This window comes from Fistularia commersonii, chromosome 11, assembly GCF_037954325.1.
Source record: "Fistularia commersonii isolate RoL2024-O1a breed Wild chromosome 11, RoL_Fcom_v1.0, whole genome shotgun sequence".
Classification (NCBI taxonomy): Eukaryota; Metazoa; Chordata; class Actinopteri; order Syngnathiformes; family Fistulariidae; genus Fistularia; species Fistularia commersonii.
Genome location: NC_141294.1, coordinates 19,436,437 through 19,456,732, shown reverse-complemented (window position 1 = coordinate 19,456,732; position 20,296 = coordinate 19,436,437). Strand labels below are relative to the sequence as shown.

Here is a 20,296-nt window from a genome sequence, read left to right as displayed (position 1 = left end):
CAGGCCCTCATCAAGCGGCAAAACGGATTAGCATCATCTATCGCAAAATTGCTTTGGGAAAAAAAAAACCCTCAAGGAGGGGGTTATCCTGAGTTTTTCACCCGCAGTGCCTTCAGTGACACGCAATGGGTCTGAAAAAAAACCAAACTTCCAAGCTTTCGACGTGGATCGTTACGCTTTTGTAACCCCGATTACCCGCCATTACTGTTGACGGGGGTTGGATAAATGGCTAACCCCTCCCGGGTGACACCGCAAAGGCCCCGTTGGGAGCGAAATAAACACTTGGACAGCTCCACATAACTATTACTCTGCAAATTAAAGGCGTCGTCCCCGTACAAGGACATCTTCTCCTGCCAAACTGCATGTCGTGAGGGTGAAAACTTAAAAACAAACACATGACCCATCTCAGGAGGTGCGTTTGATTTATCCATCTTGACATTTTTAAAACCCCTGACGTGTTCTTTCTCTTTTCTTTTTTTTTTTTTTTTTTTGTGAAATGAGCAACCGGTTCTTGCGAAGAACCCGTTTGAACCGGGACGGGTACCAAATGGATAAGCACTTTTTTGTCTCGAGGGTGACCTAATGTTTTTCAAGTTTAAAAACAAATTAAAAAAAGATGAAAAAGGAGGGGACACACGGTTTCTAGTCATGTCTTAGCTCGCTGGCTCAGGCATGCGTCCAAAATGCAGATTGCTGTGCATGTGTGTGTGTGTGTGTGTGTGTGGGTGTGTGTGTGTGTGTGTGTGTGCGTGTCTGCACGATGATCCCACCATCAACCGGGCAGGGTGGATTTGTGTGTGATTGCAGGGGTGTGCACGCGCGGGACATGCTGCACTGACAGCCAGAAATGTTTTCTGATGATGTTCACAAACCTCGGGCCTGTAATGGAGATCCATTTGGTTTGACAGCTTTACAGATATGTGTGTGTGTGTGTGTGTGTGTGTGTGTGTGTGTGTGTGTGTGTATGTGTGCGCGTGCTGCAGCTTCACTAAGTGAGAGTCTGGTGAGGAAAGACAGGAGAAACAGCTGTTCGCACCCGCAGCCCGCAGCTTCTTGCACTGTTTGCATGTTTCTGCGTATTCCCTTGTTTTCCCCGATGCTTGAACTTTAAGACACAAGGATATATTGCTGTTTAAAAAAACAAAACAAACAGAAGAAAAGCAACTCCGCTAATTGTCACGCCAGCCAGTTTTGGAACCGATCCTGAAAACTTCATGCAGTCATAAAGGTGTATTAAGTAATTATAATAATGTGAATATAACAGGTTTTTTTTGGCAGATATTAATAGAAAAAAAGGCTTGTTCAGTTCTGGGTTCTTGATTCTGGAATCTCCTTGGGAAGCATTTTAATGCTGTGTTTTTCTTAGGGGTATTTTTTTTAATGGTTTCCTTTGAGACTTCCTTTTCTTTTAAGCCCGTGAACTTTTTAAGAGCACATATTCTTAATCTAATTCTCAAATCGCATGTTAATATCACCTGCTTTTTTTGTTTTTCTAAAGTTTTTGGATCATTTGCACCAGCTCCTCCCCTCTTTTCTCCCTCCCAATGTTTTTTTTTTTTTTTTTTTCGTTTTTAGCATTTTCAAGTGTTTCCTCAAGCTTACCCTACAGGCCACCTAACGCCCTTTGTTATGTAACCTTCAGGAGCTGAATATTATCTACCAGCGCCTGTTTGCTCTGGTGTTTACTCGGGCTTCGCCTCCTCCAAACTCACCCCGCAGGAGAGGGACAAGAATCACAACAACGTCATCTAGTGGCCACCGATGCAACGGGAGCCACATCAAGTCAAATCTTAAAGCAGCAGCAATGTCGTTATCTAGTGGTGAGATGTGGAACAGGCGGACATCTGCAGACAGAACCATGTAAACACGCGAGTGGTGTTTACCTGATTGCCATGGTTACCAGGCGACCGGTCCGACCCGCTCAGGGAGGTGGGCGTTTACCGTCTGGGATGGTTATACATGCGTGCTAATTAACAGAACACACACACGCAAGCAAACAATCGTAAAAACATCAGTTTTGAGACGCAGACAAAGACAGTCTGACTTTTACAGTTGTTTTGTTCCACACCTGTCAATCAAAAGGTGAAAAGCGTTACGGCGGAGACTGCCGACGATGAGTCAAAGGTGTGTTTTCAAACTTTCCGATCGCGTCGAGGGAGCGCGGGCGGGCGTGTGTGCGCCTGAGCGCACTTCGTGGGATAGAAAGATCAGCACTCGAACAATTTCCATCTCATCTTGAATCCACCCTTGACGACTTTCATGAATAGTAATTTTTTAATTATCTAATTTATTTAACTATTTAACTTTTTCTTTCTGTTGAATTTACCCCCAGATACACAAATTAATAAGAATGAATCAACCAATTAAAAAATTAGTTAAATAATTAATACTAATTACAATAATATTATAAAAATAACAACAACGAAAAATAATTATTCCTCATTATAATAATAATGATAATTATTCATCATCATTATTATTATTATGTGTTTCCATCGGGATACCAGTAGCTCTTTCGGCTTTGCCTTTCAGGGGTCGCCACAGCCAATTATCTACTTCCGTCGAACCCGCTCTTGTTCTCCCCAATTCATGAAGCCCTCTGCCCTCATTTCTTCACAATCCCTCCTCTGTCCATGTCCAAACCATTTCAGTCTGACTTTATCTCTATCTGATGTCACTCTGATGGATTCATCTCTGATCCTATCAATCCTCCTCATTAGATGGAGGCGGGTGATTGGTCATATCGACCCCTGAAGGGAACCATCTGCTTCCTCCAATAGTCCACAAACTATGGACTTCCTCGAAGGAGAAGAAGGAAATGTTATAGTATGTCGTATGATGATGTTTTATTCATTGCCCAAATGTACGTCTGTCATTCCGAGGTCCTCAGAACTGACACTTCATCCTACTCAACCGCTCATAACTTCATTTTGTGCCTCTCAGTGGTGAAACTGTAGATTGCACCCAAGTGAGAGTGAAACTTTGTGCAACAGATCTTGATACTTCAATTGATGAAGCACAAAAAAATGTTGTGAAATTCTCATGTAACCCTGCTGATACTTGGGGGTAACTTTTCTTAATTATATATTTTGAAAATACTACGACAAGTTTTTGTCATAGTCATGTGACATTCCGTTTTTTTAGTTTTACCGGTGTTATGTAATCAGTTGTGGTCACAGTCATGTGCAATCAGCTAAGGTGCATTACCTTAATACCCGTTTCAAGACGTCGTGAGAAAATTGTTAACTAAATCGTCCACCGAGTGGAGCCAGAGCGACAATTCCCTTAGTAATTTAGTATAACTTACAGAGACAAAACTGTCCCACTGTCCTCATATGAGGACATGCATTTTATGTTTTGTTTTTTATTCTTTTATTTCTTTCGATTTATTTCAGACAGGCGTAAAATAAAGAGATGACTGACAGACCTTGAAAAGGAAAAAACATATAATACTTGAGTACAACATTCTTCGTATAGTACAATCTACTGGCCCAATAGAAGCCCTTTTCACAACTGTTACAGTGCTAAACAATGTTGGAAAGACTCGAGTTTGCTCTTACGAGGACTCAATAGGTTGAACCAGCTAAAACCCGCCTGAACACATCATGAGAGCAACTGTTAAAGGGTAAACAAATCTGGCTGACAAATGGCTAGCGGATAAACAAACATGGCGGACAAACAGCTTGTTGTTGAATGTTGTCAGTGCAGTTATCCACTCTTTCCTCCATTGCTATAATCCAGTTTTGCTTCATCGGCCCTTGCTCCTTGGGCGCCATCATCGTTTGTACTTCCTGTGGCCCCGCCGCCTTTTTCATTGGCCAGTGATTACAAGGTTGGCGCGCTCTACACGATCAGGTTTCATTGACAGTGGCTGAGATCCAGTCAGATATGTTCCTCTCACATGCTAACACGTTACCCTCCAAACTAGCCTCACTCCTTGTCACCAACTAGCGCCAAGCATCGCCAGCTACCCCCAACTGTGAATCCTGGGTGAAATATTGCAGCTTTAAATGTATTTAAAAAAAATAAAGAATTAAAAAGAAAATTGCAAACAGGGTACCATCTCTGTCACAAGATGAATGTAAAGGGAGGATTAAGTTTTTTGTCCCAAACAGTGAAATTAAGTTGACTGGTTGGTTCCCCCAGTTTTTTGGAGTTTCTGAACAGTTGAAGCAACGTCGCATGAAAAAAAAGGAAGAAAAAATGTGACAAACAAACGCAGAGGAGGCAGCGGCCAGATTTAGTGTAATATAAACAAATCAGGCCTGGGGGGTTGAAAATGGGGCGAAGAAAAAAGGCTCTTCCTTGTGCATAGAAGTTAGCAACACTCCACCTCGCGTCCTCCACTACATGCTAATGCCACTGTTGTCGTTCGGCCCCATCAGATCGGTTTAATCACCGTGGTGATGTTTCACAGAAATATCTGAAGGTGCTTGTTTAGGATCCACATGCCACATGGTTGGGGGGGTGCATTTGATTTACCCGCCAGTGCAACCTAGCGCAATATCGACACGCAACACTTTTTCCACGTCACCAAAAAATGTATTACGCGGTATAACTGTATTTGTGGTATATCCAGGAGGTTTCACATGTTTGACGCAGTTGCCTCCCACAGGTGTCGTCCCCACTACTTGCTAAGAGTCGTCGCCCGGGGCTGGATGGTGACCCGGCGAGGCGGGGGCTCCTCAATGCTCCGATTGGCCACAAGGTCCTGCAGCTGCAGGGCCCCGCCCCCGATGAAACAGAATGCCGGGCAGACAGGCAAGGAGCAGTCGACATGCGCGTCCCAGAGCACACGCAGTGAGTGGGCGTCGTAGAAGGTGACACGACCCGCATCGCAGTCCAGGCACAGCCCAAGGCGGGGGGGGAGGGGGGAGGTGTGTGGGTGAGCTGGGTGGGCCCCACTGTGGGAGTGGGAATGGGAGTGGGAGTGGGAGTGGGAGTGGGAGTTGGTCATGCCCTTAGGCAGCAGGATCTTCCCCATCCCCATGGTGAGGAAGAAGAAAGGGGGCGGGTCCTGGCCGTCCTCTCCGCCGCTGTCATGGCCACTGTCCGGGTCGCAACTACAAGGGTGGGACACAGAAAGAGACAGATTTTTCAGAATAGATCGGTTGTAAGAAATCGTTCCGGGCAACAGGTTCCTCACCGAGGGCTGGCCACCTCCTCTGGCAGTTGGAACCATTCCTGTAGTTTTGCTTCCTGTCCAACTCCGACCTGTGGGAGCAAACGCAAAGCCGTGACAACCCGCACATGTAGCGTCACCACAGCGACTGACCACACACACGTGCACACACACCTTGACCAGGTAGGAGCCTGGCTCCACCGAGCACGCCCAGTAGTGCCGGCCCTGACTGACGGCTACGTCCGCCACCAAGAGGTCGGAGGTCAGGCTGCAGGAGGTGAGCAGGCGGTCGGCGGCCTGTAGCAGGGAAAGGCCTGGGACACTGCGGGCATAGGTCTGGCCCCGGCCCAGAGCCAGACGGTCAGCATGGAGACCACAGCCCGAATCCAGGGAGAAGCTCAGCACTGGGAAGAGGAGGAGGTAAGGTCGAGGGGACAAACTGTGTCTGGCAATAGGTATTTTTGAGGGGTATTTTTTTCATTTGCACCTTCCTTCTTCTTCTACTACAACTACTGCTATCACTACTCCTACTACTGGTGGTAACAATTATAATATAATGTTCTCTTTCTGCGTATCAAGCATTTTTTGCAAGATTTATGTAGTTTTTTGCTATATTGTTCATTTGCATCTTTTGTTCCTCCTCCTACTTGTACTTCTATTTGTAATAACCCCACTACTGCAACCGTCTACTGCCACTACTACTGCTACCAGTATTAATCTGCTCTCCTTCCACTCATCAAGTAATTCTATCTAGATTTAATAATTTGTGCGTTTTTTTATTATTATTTTCAAGTTTTCTTCCCGCCCCTACCACTACTAGCAGTATTTTTTATATTTGTTAGTTAGTACTTTTTTGTTTTGTTTTGTTTTGTTTTTCCCAGACAAACTTTCAGGTAAACATTACTTTGTCCTGGAATTGCATTTCCCTCTGCAATTAACCTTTTAGTTATTCCTTGTCGGTATTTTTTTGTTGTTGAAGTTTGTAGTTCAGTATTCCTGCAAACCCAAAATGAAGTGTAAGAAGCTGTAAATGAGAAAGAACCTGTGTGAGGACCGACAGTCCCTCTAATGCATGCAGTATTACTCTGGTGCCTCTAGCCGGCTGCGTAACGTCCCTGTATGAGGACGTTTTCCATAAATTTCTTTTTTCTTTTTGTTTTTTTCTCCCTTACCAGGTGCAGGAGGCGTGTGCAGGTACACTTCCTCGCTGTACTCCCCAAAGCCGGCCTTGTTGCACCCACGTACTCGGAGGACATAGACACTGTCCGTGTGCACCTGCTCCACCACGGCGCTGGTTCCTCTCACCTCGTCGAGACGCTGCCACGCCACCGCCACCATGTTGGGGGACCGTGAGCCCCCCCACGCTGCCCCAGCTCCCCCCGCCCGCTGTTGGTACTCGACAGAGAAGTGCCAGGCAGGGGCTGAGTCCTGGGGGAGGCGCCAGCACAGGAAGAGCTGGTCGTACGCCAGCGTCTTCTGAGTGTCAATGACGGGAGCCAGAGGAGCTACATGGATGGATGGATGGATGGATGGATGGATGGATGGATGGATGGATGGGTGGGTGGTTTGAGAGAGAAACAGAGAGAGAGGCTTTATTTATTTTATCATAAGAGATTAGCCAAAGATTCATTTGATGTTTCCAGGCACTATTATTTCAAAGCCTAGCTTTGCTGCATGATAGGGTTTTGCATTATTTTAGTCTAATTTGACTGTGTCAAATATCCCTCCTCAGTTTCACATGATATAGTCCTCCTATTGGTCTTCCTATATGATTCTCAAACTCACACATGCACACACACGCACCCTCCCTCACCCTGGATAAAATCTAGGCGTTGGACAATCTGCACCTCCCTCTGTGAGTCGAGGTGGAAGAGTGTGAAGGAGGGTTCGGCGGAGGGCAAGAAGGAGTGCAGGCTCTGGACGGCCTTCGCCAGCCTGGAGACGACGACATAACAGCAACAAAGTTACATGATACAGTATTTTACAAAAAAAATTACAATACTGATTATATAAGTAGTATTGATATCAGATCTGATATCAAATTAAATCTATAATCATTATTTACATAGTATATATATGTATGTATATATATATATATATCATATAATAATAATAATAATAATAATAATAATAATAATAATGATGATAATAATAACAACAATAATAATAATAATTATTACGTCATTGCTATTTCCAGGAACTACGACTACTACTACTGCGGCTACTCTGACTACTACTACTACTACTACTGCCACTACTGCAACTACTACTACTACAACTACCACTACTGCTACTACTACTACTACTACTACTACTGCTACTACTACTACTACTGCTACTACTACGATGATGTTATCTCACTGCGTATCAAATACTTTGAAGGTATTTTCAGTATTAAGTTGATATGCATTTTTTCTCCTGCTTCTACCACTACTAATACTTTTACTATTACTAGAACTACGTTATCTAACTGCGTATCAAGTATTTTATGCTCTAGTAGTTTTATTGTTTGTTTATTTGTTTGTTGGAAGTATATTGGTGATATACATCTCTTCCTCTTGCTTCTTCCACTTATATTGCTACTACAACTATGTTCCCTTTCGGCTTATTGAATTAAGTATTTTTTGCTAGATTAGGTATTTTGGGGGTATTTTTAGTATTTAGTTAATGACTCCTCTTCCTGTTCTTCCATGCACAATTTTCCTCTTTCCCCGCACCTGTTGTGGGTGATCCTTGCCGCCTGGACAAATGCCGGTGGATCGGTCTCCTTCAGGAGCTCCTCGGCGAAGGCCAACAGACCCCCGTGCTCCAGGAGGTCCCGTCTCCGGGACACCTGGGCAACCAGCGCCTCCTGCCTCCTGCTGCGGGCCCCTTCCAGGGATGCAGCCAGGATCCCCTGACGCTCCACCACGGCGGCCCCCAGCTCCCGCACACACTGGGTGAGGTGGCGGAGAGCTACGGCACTGTTGGCCTGCAGGGGCAGAATGGGGGAAGCTACTTTCAATGACTTTCCAAGACTTTTACAGCTTTGTCTACCTTTTTCTCTGGCCATTTTTAGCTGATTTGAAACTCCTTTCAGTAATTTAACCCAAATTTTAACCACCTATTCCCTGGTGTTCTAGTGGTTAGGATTCGCTTCTCTTGCCTCTGCAGCCCAAGCTTGATACCCAATCAGGGAACACTTTTTGGGGCAGCGTGGCGCAGCGGGTAGAACCACTATCTTTAGAACCAAACATTTTGGTTCAATTCCTGGCTCCTCCTGATGTGTCAAAGTGTTGTTGAGCAAGACACTGAACCCCTGCATGCTCCCCTGGCACAGATAGACAGCAGCCAACTGATCATGGTTCATCCATGATGGGTTCAATGCATAGAAGGAATTTCACCACGAGGGATTAGTACAATATTATTATCATTAATGCTATAACTACTGTAGCAATCTTCTCTAACTGCGTATCATGTATTTTACACAATATAGTGATTATTTGTTTATTTGTTTGTTCGTCTTTTTGTTTCTGTATTTAGTCCTACTACAACCATTACCACTTCTATCACTATTGCTGCTTTGGCCACTAACACTAATACTAATTCTATTACTACTACTACAGTAATCTTCTGCTCATCGAGTATTTTTTGCTAGATTTTGTATTTTCTGTTGGTTTGTTTGTTACTACTACCACTGCTTCTCCTACAACTACTCAAACAAAGTTCACTTTCTGCTTATCAATCATTTTTTGGCTACATTTACATGTTGTAGTTCTTTTAGTATTTAGTTATATGTGTCTTTTCCTCATGCTTCTACCACTACTACTATCCCTATTACTATTTTTACAAATATTATGAATATTTTGGAGGTATTCTGGATATTTTGTCAATATGCATATTTTCCTGCTGCTTCTACACATCACTACTATTCCTACTTCTCGCAATGACAGGTAGTGGCTACTAGGGGGCAGAGGAAAAAAAAAAAACTTCCTCGCTTCAATCTCAAGAATCAAATGTATTAATTACTAATTCCCTCCGCAACAACAGTCTACAATTGTTTTCTCCAATAAACGGCAGCAAATTTAAAATAAATCATCTTTTTCATTGATAAAATCCTTTCTTGACAATAATATTGATTGATCAGGTAATTACAGGTCGGTATCCTGGTAGTTTGCAGGCTGTTTCCAGGTTGCTTCTCAATACAGACGTGCATGTGACATTTAAAAGACAGAGACAAATGGGCCGGCGTGCACGGCGGAGCAGGGAGACGGAGCACCTCCATCTGCCGGATGGCGGCTTCCAGCTGTGCAATCTGGCTCTGTATTGTCTCCTGGTTGGACAGGATGTAGTTTGCCTCCTCTGTGACCTTGTCCTGTGAGGAAAAAAAGCGAGAGATGGTCGGTGGCAGGAAAAAAAAACCCACAAGGGGTTTTGACCGTTACTGGGGTGAGCGGTGGGGGCGCCGAACCTTCAGTGCCTGGTAAGCCTGAGCCACCGGCAGCACTTTGTGTCCGTGGTGGACGCGGCGCAGCTTACAGAGCTGGCAGAGCAGCCGCTGGCACGTCCTGCAGAACCAGTGAAACCTCTCCTGCTCGTGCTCCGTGCACGTCAGCACCTGCAGGAGCAAAGGGCACCACGTCACTGTGGTAATACAAACGTAAAAATGCCACCCTAGTAAAAATTGACAATGAGGGTTGACTGGCACCCTCTGGGATCAGCAATTTTTTTTTTTAGGGTCGCCTTTTTCCAGAAGTAACTGTCCATCATCTCTGTGGCATTTTCACGGATTTTTGTTACCATGGTTACTTGAAACGTCAAGAAAGGTCGCGCAAAGGCTGTGAGGTCATGCGAAACTGCGGGAATTCACCCCTCCATTTGTTTCAATGGGGGTTTTATCAATAATGCTATTACTGGCTGTTGGCCATTGTTGTCGCCATGGCTACACAGATACATCACTAAAACATAGCCTCACACTGAACCCCAACCAGTTACGGGACTTTATTACGCAAACACAGCAAAGCTGTGGGAGCGGACACGCAGATCATCTCATCCATCCCTATCAAATTTCTCTTTGCATGTTTTTTTTTTTTTGAGAGAGACAACCGGTGAGTCATTACATGCCCGAGCAAACGGGCGGCGCCGACCTTGGGACGGAAGCTGTTGGTGGGCAGGACGTGCTCGTGCTGCGCACGAGGCGTCCCCCAGGGATGGTAGAGCTTGAAGCACTCATTGCAGAAGTTGGACTTGCAGTCAGCGCAGCCCTTAGTAGCCTCCAGGGCCTGGGGGGGTTTACAGAAGCCGCACAGGATGGCAATGCTCCCCAGGCTAAGGGTGTGCCTGTACCTGGGAGGGAGGTGAGGGAGAGGATGGTCACACTGAAGAAGATCTGCTGCAGAGAAATTACATCAGCTCTTTCAAGATCTGGCCCACCGCATTTATTTTGCTAATTTTTTTGCTGATTTTTAGGCCAATTTTCTCATGTTTATTTTTCATTATTGTTTTTTTTACTTTTTGTAGTCCATTTCTAGGTAACTTTCCTTTTTAATTCATTTTTAATTTTCCATGTTTGTAAAACTTTTTTTAAACCAATTTCCAAGACTATTTATGTAACAATTTTTACATGTATTAATTATTATCAATAAGAATAAGAATAAGAATAAGAATAAGAATAAGAATAAGAATAAGAATAAGAATAAGAATAAGAATAAGAATAAGAATAAGAACAACTTCATTCATCCTGAAGGAAATTGTTGTGCAAGAGTTTCAAGTAAAAACATATCAATAATAAATAATAGTAGGAAATTGTAAAAAACAGTAAAAAAAAAGGGGGAGAATAAGAAATACAAATAAAACTATAAAGTGTCAAAGCCAAGGCTATTAAGTGTTTTAAGGTCTTAAGTACAAAGATTTGAAGATTCCCTGGGGCTGAGGGAAGATGAATTAAAAAAGAAGTGTGTCTGTTATTTTGTTAAATATGAAAAAATATATATGCAGGTGAGTTTCTGAATCAACTCCTCAGCAGCTACACCTCAAGCAGTCCCGAGGCTATTCATTTTATTATTATTTATTTTTAGGTCTTCTCCGACCTGGATACATCAGGTGATTTCGGCTGGTTTAAAAAAAAAATAGTGAACTTCCCTCATATATCCGAGATACGGTTACAGACGAGGAGGCAAAAACTTCTTCCTGTCTCCTTGCCAGGCCATTTCTTGACGAGTGTTCTCTCTGGTTTATCCCTTTTATCTTGATAGCATTTTGTTTTCCCTGAAGTTGTCTACAACCGCATCACGTGTGCACTCACCTCTCAACGATGCGCTCCAGGGTGAGGTTCCGCGGGCATCCTGTCAGGCCCCGATCGTTGAGCTCCACGTCCTGCCGGCAGGACGGGCAGGGGAAGAGCACAGGGGTCATGGTCGGGTCCTTCCGCCGCCGCCCCGGGTATGTCCCGCACACTGAGGGAGGAGGAAACAGCTAATGTTAAAAATGTCTTTCACACAAAAAAAACTCACATTCTTAGAGTCAAATGTCACGAAATATTTTGTTTTTCATTGGGAAATGAAAAAAAGAGATTTTCCAAACATATTTATTTCACCCTTTTATTCAATATCACTTTGTGTGATGTCTACATTACTTTCAGCAGTGTTCACAACGTCTCCTAAAAGGATAGTTAATAAGCTTGGAATAAATAAGCTATTAGCGGTCAGTGGGAAGACAGACTTCACATCAAACACACACTTCCACCTGTTCTGAGGACCCGCTCCAGGCGGTCAGGGGTGCGGGGTGGAGGTCTGCGAGCCTGCCGCGGGGAGCGGGTGTTGGGGGTGGAGGCGGGTGAGTGAGGCTCCGGGGGGAGGTCGGGGGGAGGGTAGCCTCGCTGCACCAGAACGTCGGCGGCGCACAGCAGACACACGCTGTGCAGACACGGAAGCAGGACGGGCTGCCGCGCCATGTTATCACACACCGGGCAGCGGAGCTCCTGCTCCATGTTCTTCATGCTGGACTAATTGGGTTGGGGGGTGCGAAAGGTGGGGGTGAGGGAGGAGGGGTAAGAAGAGAAACACAGCCCAAGAGGGTGGCCTCAGTGGAAACAAAAAAAAAACGGCACAGAATTTCAAGAAAAAAAGATGGAAGGAACAAAACCCAGAATTATATATATACACACACACACATATATACATATATATATATATATATATATGTGTGTGTGTGTGTGTGTGTACGTATACACACACGCACACACACACACACACGAACACATATACACATGCATACACATGCATACAGTATATATACACACACAAACAAATATATGTACACACATACATATGTGTGTGATGTGGCAAAAGAATCTGCCTCTGTTCATGATAAATAGTTACTGTAAAATTGTTATATATCTATATCTGTGGAGGCTCTCAGTCATCCAGGTCATGGTGAATTCTTGTCTTGTCTTGTCGATGATTCACAGTGTTGTTGAAGGTAACACAGTATATTTTTAAACACCAGAGTGTGTGTTGGTGTGTATGTGTGTGTGAGCGCTTGGTTTGCTCCACGAGCTTCCAGAGCAAGTCCACAGCTCAAGGGAATAAAAAATAAATTAAATTAAATTAAATTAAATCAAATTAAAATAAAATAAAATAAAATAAAATAATTCGTTAGTTAAAATGAAACATATTGAAAAGAAATTCCACCGAAATTGGACACGATTTTCCTGAAACAGATTTACATTTTTGGACATAATAAGGACATTTAGTTATACATCCATAGATGTATATGTGTATGTATGTGTGTGTGTGTGTATATATAAATTTATATACGCAATACATATACGCATCTGTTGTGCATATTATATATGCATATTATAAAAATATATATATACTACTCTATTCTCTATATCCTCCTCTCTCACACAGACTACCTTCATACCCTCTCTCACTACATCCATAAATCTACTCTTTGGTCTTCCTTTAGACCTCCTGCCTGGCAGTTCCAATTCCAGCATCCATCTACCAATATATTCTCTATAACCTCCTCTGTACATGACCGAACCATCTGAGTCAGTCTTTTCTGACCTTCTCTCCAAAACATCTAATATGTGCTGTTTCTCTGATAGACTCATTCCTGATCCTATCCATCCTGGTCACTCCCAAAGAGAACCTAACATCTCACGACTGTCTTGTACACCTTTCCTTTTATTCAGGCCAATAGTCTTCTATTGCGTTGTTACCCCGACACGTTTCTCCACCCATTCCAACCTAATTGAACCCGTCTCTTCACCTCGTTTCCACACTCTCCGTTGCTCTGGACGGTTGACCCCAAGTACCTGGAATCCTCCAACTTCTTGATCTCCACTCCCTGTAGCCTCACGGCTCCACTCAAGCTCTTTTCATTCACACACATATATTCTGTCTTGCTGCGACTAACTTTCATTCCTTTCTTTTCTAGTGCATACTTCCACATCTCGAGATTTTCCTCAACCTGTTCTCTGCTCTCACTACAGATCACAATGTCATCTGCAAACATCATAGTCCTGGAGATTCCTGACTAATCTCATCCGTCAGCCTGTCAATCACCACTGCAAACAAGAAGGGGCTCAGAGGGAATCCCTGATGCAGTCCCTCCTCCACCTTGAACTTCTCTGGTACCCCTACAGCACACTGCACCACTGTCTCACAGCTTGCATACATGTCCGCCACCAGTCTAATATACTTCTCTGCCACTCCAGATTTCCTCATACAATACCAGAGCTCCACTCTTGACACGCTGTCATATGCTTTTTCTAGGTCTACAAAAACACAACTCAGCTCCCTGTGACCTCCTCTGTACTTCTCTATTACCATTCTCAAAGCAAATACTGCATCTGTAGTACTCTTTTCTCAAAGCAAATACTGTATCTGTAGTGCTCTTTTGAGGCATGAACCCATACTGCTGTTAACAACTGCTGATTTCTGCTCTCAGTATAGTTTCCACTACTCTTCCCCATAACTTAATTGTATGGCTCATCAACTTTGTCCCTCCATAGTTGCTGCATTTCTGTAAATACCACTTATTTTTAAAAATGGGCACCATCACACTTTGTCTCCATTCTTCAGGCATCATCTCACTAAGATCCTGTTGAATAATAGAGTCAGAACCCCTTCCGCTGCCTCTCCTAGACACTTCCACACCTCCACTGGTATATCATTAGGACCAACTGCCTTTCCACTCGTCATCCTCTTCAGTACCTTCCTCACTTCACTTTTACTAATCTCTACTACTTTGTAGTCTACAACAGTCACCACTTCTACCCTTGCCTCTCTTTCATTTTCCACATTCATCAGCTCTTTAGGTACTCTTCCCATCTTCCCATTACACTTCTAGCCTCTGTCAATACATTTCCCTCTCTATCCTTAATCACCTTAACCTGTTGTACATCCTTTCCATTGTTATTTCTGTGTTTTGACAACTTGTATAGATCATTTTCTCCCTCCATACTGTTCAACTGAGCATACAAGTCATTGTACCCCTTTGTTTTGCCTTTGCTACCTCTATCTTTACCTTACATTGTATCTCCCTGTACTGCTGCCTGTTATCTTCAGTCCTCTCAGTATCCAACTTCTCCTTTGCTAACCGCTTTCTCTGTTTATACTCCTGCATTTCCTCATTCCACCACCAAGTCTCCTTATCTACTTTACACCTAGTTTCTGCAGCTCAACTCTGCCACTTACACAATAAGTCACCATAATTTAGATCAACCCAAAAACCTGGCAGTAATATTCGGAAACTCCCCATAGGTCATGAGGGGTGAAATGTCCTCAATCAAAGTCTTCAAGTCCAGTTGCCGAGACAAGAAGATTTCAACAAGACTATATATACATATATATATATTGATATATATATATATACACACATTGTATGATAATGATGTAAAATTTACATACATTTTATGATATGCATATATAATATGCACAAACAGATGTGTATATGTATTGTGTATATAAATATATACTCCTGAAATACACCTTGTGGTGTAATGGGTGTCTATATATATATACATATATACATACACACACACATATTTACACTTATACATATACGAATATGTTATTAAATATCCAAAAATATGTCCAAAAACGTAGGCCTGTTTTCAGGAAAATCTTGTCAAATTCCAGTGGAATTTAGATTCAATATATTTCATTGTAATTCATGGATCATTTTGTTTAATTTCATTTTATTTTATTTTGTTTTATTTGTATATTTTTCCCTTGAGCCGTGGTCTTGCTCTGGAAGCTAGTGGAGGAAGCCAAGCGCTCACACACACATACACACCGACACACACACTGATGTTTAAAAATATGCAGTGTTACAGTCACCAACACTGAATCATCGATGGCTGACAAACAATATTGACCTATCACACTTCCGGGTTCTACTTTTTTCATTTTTTCCTCCTCTTACGCACTTGAGTCTCTCCCGCTGAGCACGGGCCCGCCGCGTCGGCAGGAGCCAGCATCCCGTTTCCATGACAACGCGCATCCTCGCTTTGTGCCGACGGTCGGCGCAGGTCGTCACGTTCGACCATCCGGCGGATCATGGCGATCGAAGAGCTTACAATCTCGGGCCGATCGATTATCTATTCGATATTTGATCTGCACGACCGGGTCTCCGAGTGACCGGATGAGAATGAGTAAAAAAAAAAACATTACAAACGGATTCGCCAGTTTTCATAGTGGAAATTTGCGTCTGCGACGATTGGTTAAAACCGAAACGGCTTTTTTTAACGGATGCTACCGGGCGATGGGGGGCAGGTGGGGCGACGCACTTACACTGATCCGCGCCAGCGCGTCCATGATGGAGGTGAAGGTGCGCAGCTCTGCCTCGGCCATGGCTCCAGACCTTATTCTATCCGGGGGGCCGGTAGGAGTGGTGAGGGTGGGGGTGAGGGTTGCCGGTCACACCGGAGAACCCTGTTCCGTTGGAGGCGGACGGTTTGCTGCGGCGTACAAGCTCTACCCGCGTGTCTTCACGCGAGGTGAGGAGACAAATAAGATCTGGAGGTGGGAGGAGGGAGATGAAGAGGAGGGGGGGGGGGGGGGGGAGGAGGGTGTTTGGGCTTCATCGCAGCCGCATTGCCCCACAAACGGCTTGAGAAGGGGGAGATAAATAAATAGCATTGTTCATATCATATTGCACAAGAAACACCGGTGTCATTAATTAAAATCATTTTCTCATCGATTTGTATCACTGAAATGTGTTTACAAAAAATCCACACTCGTTTTTAATGTGTTCAACAACCCCTCTCCAATAAAATGCAAAACAAAAATACAAATATGCTTTGTTTTACCGCCAAAATAGAAGGCTGAAAATTGTAGAACGTTGTAGAATATTGGAGACGTGCGCATGTTTGTCTGTGGCCTAGTTTTCCCTGTCGCCGCTAGATGACAGTGTTATAAAGCAGACAGCGGTATAAATAACAGAGTGCTCACTCAATTGGTGTCCGTATTCGGCAGAAAAGTTCCGGTCTTCCGCCGGAAGTGACCCATTCGGATTTATTCGGGTAATTTCTTCCTGTTTCCAATAATCGATCGCAGATTTAGTGTCGTGTTTCATTTTCCAATTTCTTGTCAATACAGTGGTAGATAATTCAGGAGGATTTTTATTTCCCAATTTTCTCTGATTCCTCTGTAGTTTTCTGGCAATTTGTTCTTTGCAGGGTAATTCTATTCAAAATAAACAATTCCCAGGTTCAACTGATTTAATTTATTTCTGAATTTAAATTGAGAAAGTATCCATAGTCTACCGCTTATCCATGTCTGTCAAAAATGCTCCCTAAAAATTCAAGACCGGAAATCCCTTTAAAACCCCGGGAATATAAATTAGATGTTACCTCACATTTGTGAGGTAGGATATAAAGGCAGGCATATTTTATTTTTTACAATTTATTCCATTTAAATGGAGATCAAAATAAAAATGAGCACAAAAAAAATGTAAAATATGAAAATAATTTGACAAATAATAAAAATGTATCATCTGTTGTCCATGCTCTATTGGCACCCTTGTCCCCGGGCAACTTCAGATATTTATTTGTTTCCTCTCGGACAGAATAAATTGACGTACTATTGAAGCGGTTTGTTGTAGCAACCGCAGGGCGACGGCTACATGTGTTCGTGTTGTTCGATAAAACAGTTAAATAGTATGCGTGCTAGTCTTTCAAACTTCGACGGTAAAAAGAAAGAATCGTCAATATTAATGGATGTTTAGGTTAATGTCGAGTGATGATAGCTCGGCTACGAGGCAATAAGCTGGTTGCTAACTACCAGTTTTCGCCGCTGCGTCCATTGTTTTAGCCTCGGTGTTTGTGATGAGGTGAAGAGGATGTCCGTTATCAGCAGCCTCGTACCTGCACGTTTCCTGACCATCATCTCTCACCTCGTCATCGTTATCACCATCTTTTGGTCGAGGGTAAGAGCTCATCATATGTGTGCATCTAAAACTCCGATGCTAACAGGATGTATTCTTATAATTTTGTTTCACTTCACAGGAGAATAATGTCAAAGCCTGTTTGCCTTTGGATTATAGTCAAGAGCAATTTGACACCGAGGACAAAAAGTAAGAACTGTTGTGATTGATATCACTAACTTTTGCAATCTTTGATGCATCAGATCAAATAATCCGACTTTAACACAGAATAGTTGCTCCGCATTAGCTATCTTTCAAGGAATTTTAATTTGGGCACAAATTTATTTCATGTTTAAGTTGTCCCTCCACTTTTCCTCATATTGTTATTTGAAATTTAAGTGCATTCAGGTGGTGGTGAGAGAATAAATGATTTTGAATTCTCAGGGAATGAAAAACTCAATAAAAATGAAGGAGAACTCAGCTAACTTCCATAAAAAGTGAAAAACGAATCAAAATTTTACAGTAAACAATTGATATTGTGGGGTTCATGAATCCTAAGCATTTTTCTTTAGAGGGTTGGAAAATTGCTTTTGAGGAAAAATTGTTAAATTAACTTTGACATTTTACACATCCCTAGTGGAACGCTGTCTTGTCTTGTCCAATCCACCTAAATGATGCTCCCCAGGAAGGCACTTTCAACTCCTCTTTCATCGAGGCTAAAATGAACAAGTTGTTTTACAAGCTCATCTGTAGCGCTGTAACACATCTCTCTTGTGTCTCAGGCTGGTGGTCGGACTGTCCATCACACTTGGCCTGTTCGCAGTGGAGTTGACCGGCTTCTTCTCGGGCGTCTCCATGTTCAGCAGCAGCCAAGGTCTCCTGTGTATCCTTTGAAAATACCCTGCTATCGCCACAAAAACCCATCAAAATTCTCCAATCCACACCAGCATGGCTGCAGGGGAAAATTAATCTTAGCCACCTTAGACGTGAACTGATATGTTGATGATAATATCAATCATACAGGACTGTCTCAGAAAATCAGAATATTGTGATAAAGTTCTTTATCTTCTGTGATGCAATTATGAAAACAAAAATGTCATACATTCTGGATTCATTACAAATCAACTGAAATATTGCAAGCCTTTTATGATTTTAATATTGCTGATTATGGCTTACATCTTAAGAAAACTCAAAAATCCTATCTTAAAATATTAGAATATCATGAAAAAGTATTTTTTGTTTTTTTAATTGCATTACAGAAGATAAAGAACATTATCACAATATTCTAATTTTCTGAGACAGTCCTGTATGCCGTGAAACAGCCTCCGTCACATCTGGTTTGATTTTGAAATCTCAGTTGCATTTCCTGTTTCACAACACAACAGAATATGCCATTGTAATATTATTTTGTTTTTAATTTGGCTGCGCCAGCGATACAAGCCTATATATTTTTTCATTCCCTCTTAGTGAGTTGATATGCATTCATAAAATGAATATCATGCAGCGGATTGCACGGCACAGACCGACATTGCACACTAGCTGTTGCCTAAGTGCAACCAGGGCACTTAAAAGTCCCCGCTTATAATTCCATGACTCCAAACTCCTTGTCATAGCAACGGGAGTCCACGCCAGTGCCTCGGTGGCTCTGCTTTTCTTTGTGTTTGAGCAGTGGGAGTGTGACATCTACTGGTGGATCCTTGCCACCTGCAGGTCAGTGTCATGAAAAGAAGAAAAGTCAAATGTTTTCCCTGACAGATATTTCGCTCAGCGCTGGCCGTCCACTGCAGCGCCTCTGTCTCCCTGTCCTATTTTGTGTTTGAGAAATGGGAGTGCTGGACATACTGGGTTATTTTTACCTTCTGCAGGTTGGTGTTGACGTGCAGAGGTGAAACATGAAAAGGCGCCCCGCATCCATACTACTCTTCGTTAACAAAACTTTTTTTTTTGTCCCCTGCAGTATTCTGCCAGCCCTCGTGGAGATTCTTCTCTTCATTTCTGTGTTTGGGCTGAAGAAGAAGCCGTTGTGAAAGAGCAAGGAAAAAAAATGCCCCTGTGGTCTTTTCCTCTCAGTTCACACACTTAAATACGAGTACTACATGATCATGACCAAGATATTAAATTAGATAGAAATTCCTAAATAAACATTATCAAGGGCCTTTTTTAAATTTGCAAGTACTCAGAAATAGGAAGTGACAGGCGCAAACTCAGGGCCAATCAGGTGAGAGGAAAACAAAAAGGTTTTGATGGTAACATGCATATTTGTGAATATCTTAATATTTACTTGAGATCTCGGTAAAGCAGCATTGAAATAATGTCTATTTCTCTTCAGGTACGCAAGCCACATCTATCTGAGACATCAATGTTTTCAGATTCTCTTTAAAAGTTTTTTGGGTTTTGATTTTGACTCACACTGTTTTTCTGTTGTTTTTCAAACTCGTCCTGTGTTGTTAAGTTTAAGAAATTGTGTCAGGCATTGTAATATTCGAAAGACTGTACTGATTTTTTTTTTTTTACTGTCTTTTGATGATATTCTCATGCAAACACAAAATGCTGTTCAACCCCCAAAACATTTAACCTATGGTAACAAATGTAAATACTGTTAATTGTTCTGACAGTTCATTTTCTACAACTGATAAAAGTACGAATGTGTGTGATTTTAATGCAGAGACTCAAGTGTGTGTTTTTGATTCAAAGACTCAGTGAGGGAAATGAGCCACAACAAAAAAAATGCATAAAAAGAGACAAAACACATGGGATTTTGTGAGGTTTTACAGTTTGTGCAGTTTTAAGTCTATCATTGCAGTATATGAGAACATA

The 20,296-nt window shown here is 42.6% G+C and overlaps 2 protein-coding genes across 5 annotated transcripts; one reads left to right on the top strand and one right to left on the bottom strand.

Moving 5' to 3' along the window:
- Positions 1–3,348: 3,348 nt before the first annotated feature.
- Positions 3,349–16,125, bottom strand: trim46a (tripartite motif containing 46a). 3 transcript variants are annotated; one of them, XM_086155957.1, is made up of 12 exons: positions 15,903–16,125; positions 11,846–12,104; positions 11,406–11,556; positions 10,249–10,447; positions 9,573–9,719; positions 9,381–9,476; positions 7,840–8,093; positions 6,936–7,057; positions 6,295–6,627; positions 5,297–5,526; positions 5,147–5,214; positions 3,349–5,063 (listed from the first exon to the last, which is right to left on the bottom strand). In XM_086155957.1, exons 2-12 carry the CDS (start codon positions 12,096–12,098, stop codon positions 4,628–4,630), a joined length of 2,289 nt encoding a protein of 762 aa, XP_086012083.1. In that variant the 5' UTR covers positions 12,099–12,104; positions 15,903–16,125; the 3' UTR covers positions 3,349–4,627. The 3 variants fall into 3 exon arrangements, with proteins under 3 accessions (XP_086012083.1, XP_086012082.1, XP_086012085.1); XM_086155956.1 differs by having other exon boundaries at positions 15,907–16,125; XM_086155959.1 differs by lacking the exon at positions 11,846–12,104 and having other exon boundaries at positions 15,907–16,018.
- A 1,065-nt stretch (positions 16,126–17,190) lies between these two features.
- LOC147230015 (transmembrane protein 107-like) lies at positions 17,191–20,139 on the top strand. 2 transcript variants are annotated; one of them, XM_086155955.1, is made up of 5 exons: positions 17,191–17,542; positions 17,622–17,689; positions 18,262–18,362; positions 19,248–19,344; positions 19,437–20,139. In XM_086155955.1, exons 1-5 carry the CDS (start codon positions 17,456–17,458, stop codon positions 19,504–19,506), a joined length of 423 nt encoding a protein of 140 aa, XP_086012081.1. In that variant the 5' UTR covers positions 17,191–17,455; the 3' UTR covers positions 19,507–20,139. The 2 variants fall into 2 exon arrangements, with proteins under 2 accessions (XP_086012081.1, XP_086012080.1); XM_086155954.1 differs by lacking the exon at positions 19,248–19,344 and adding an exon at positions 19,093–19,189.
- The last annotated feature ends 157 nt before the right edge of the window (positions 20,140–20,296 follow it).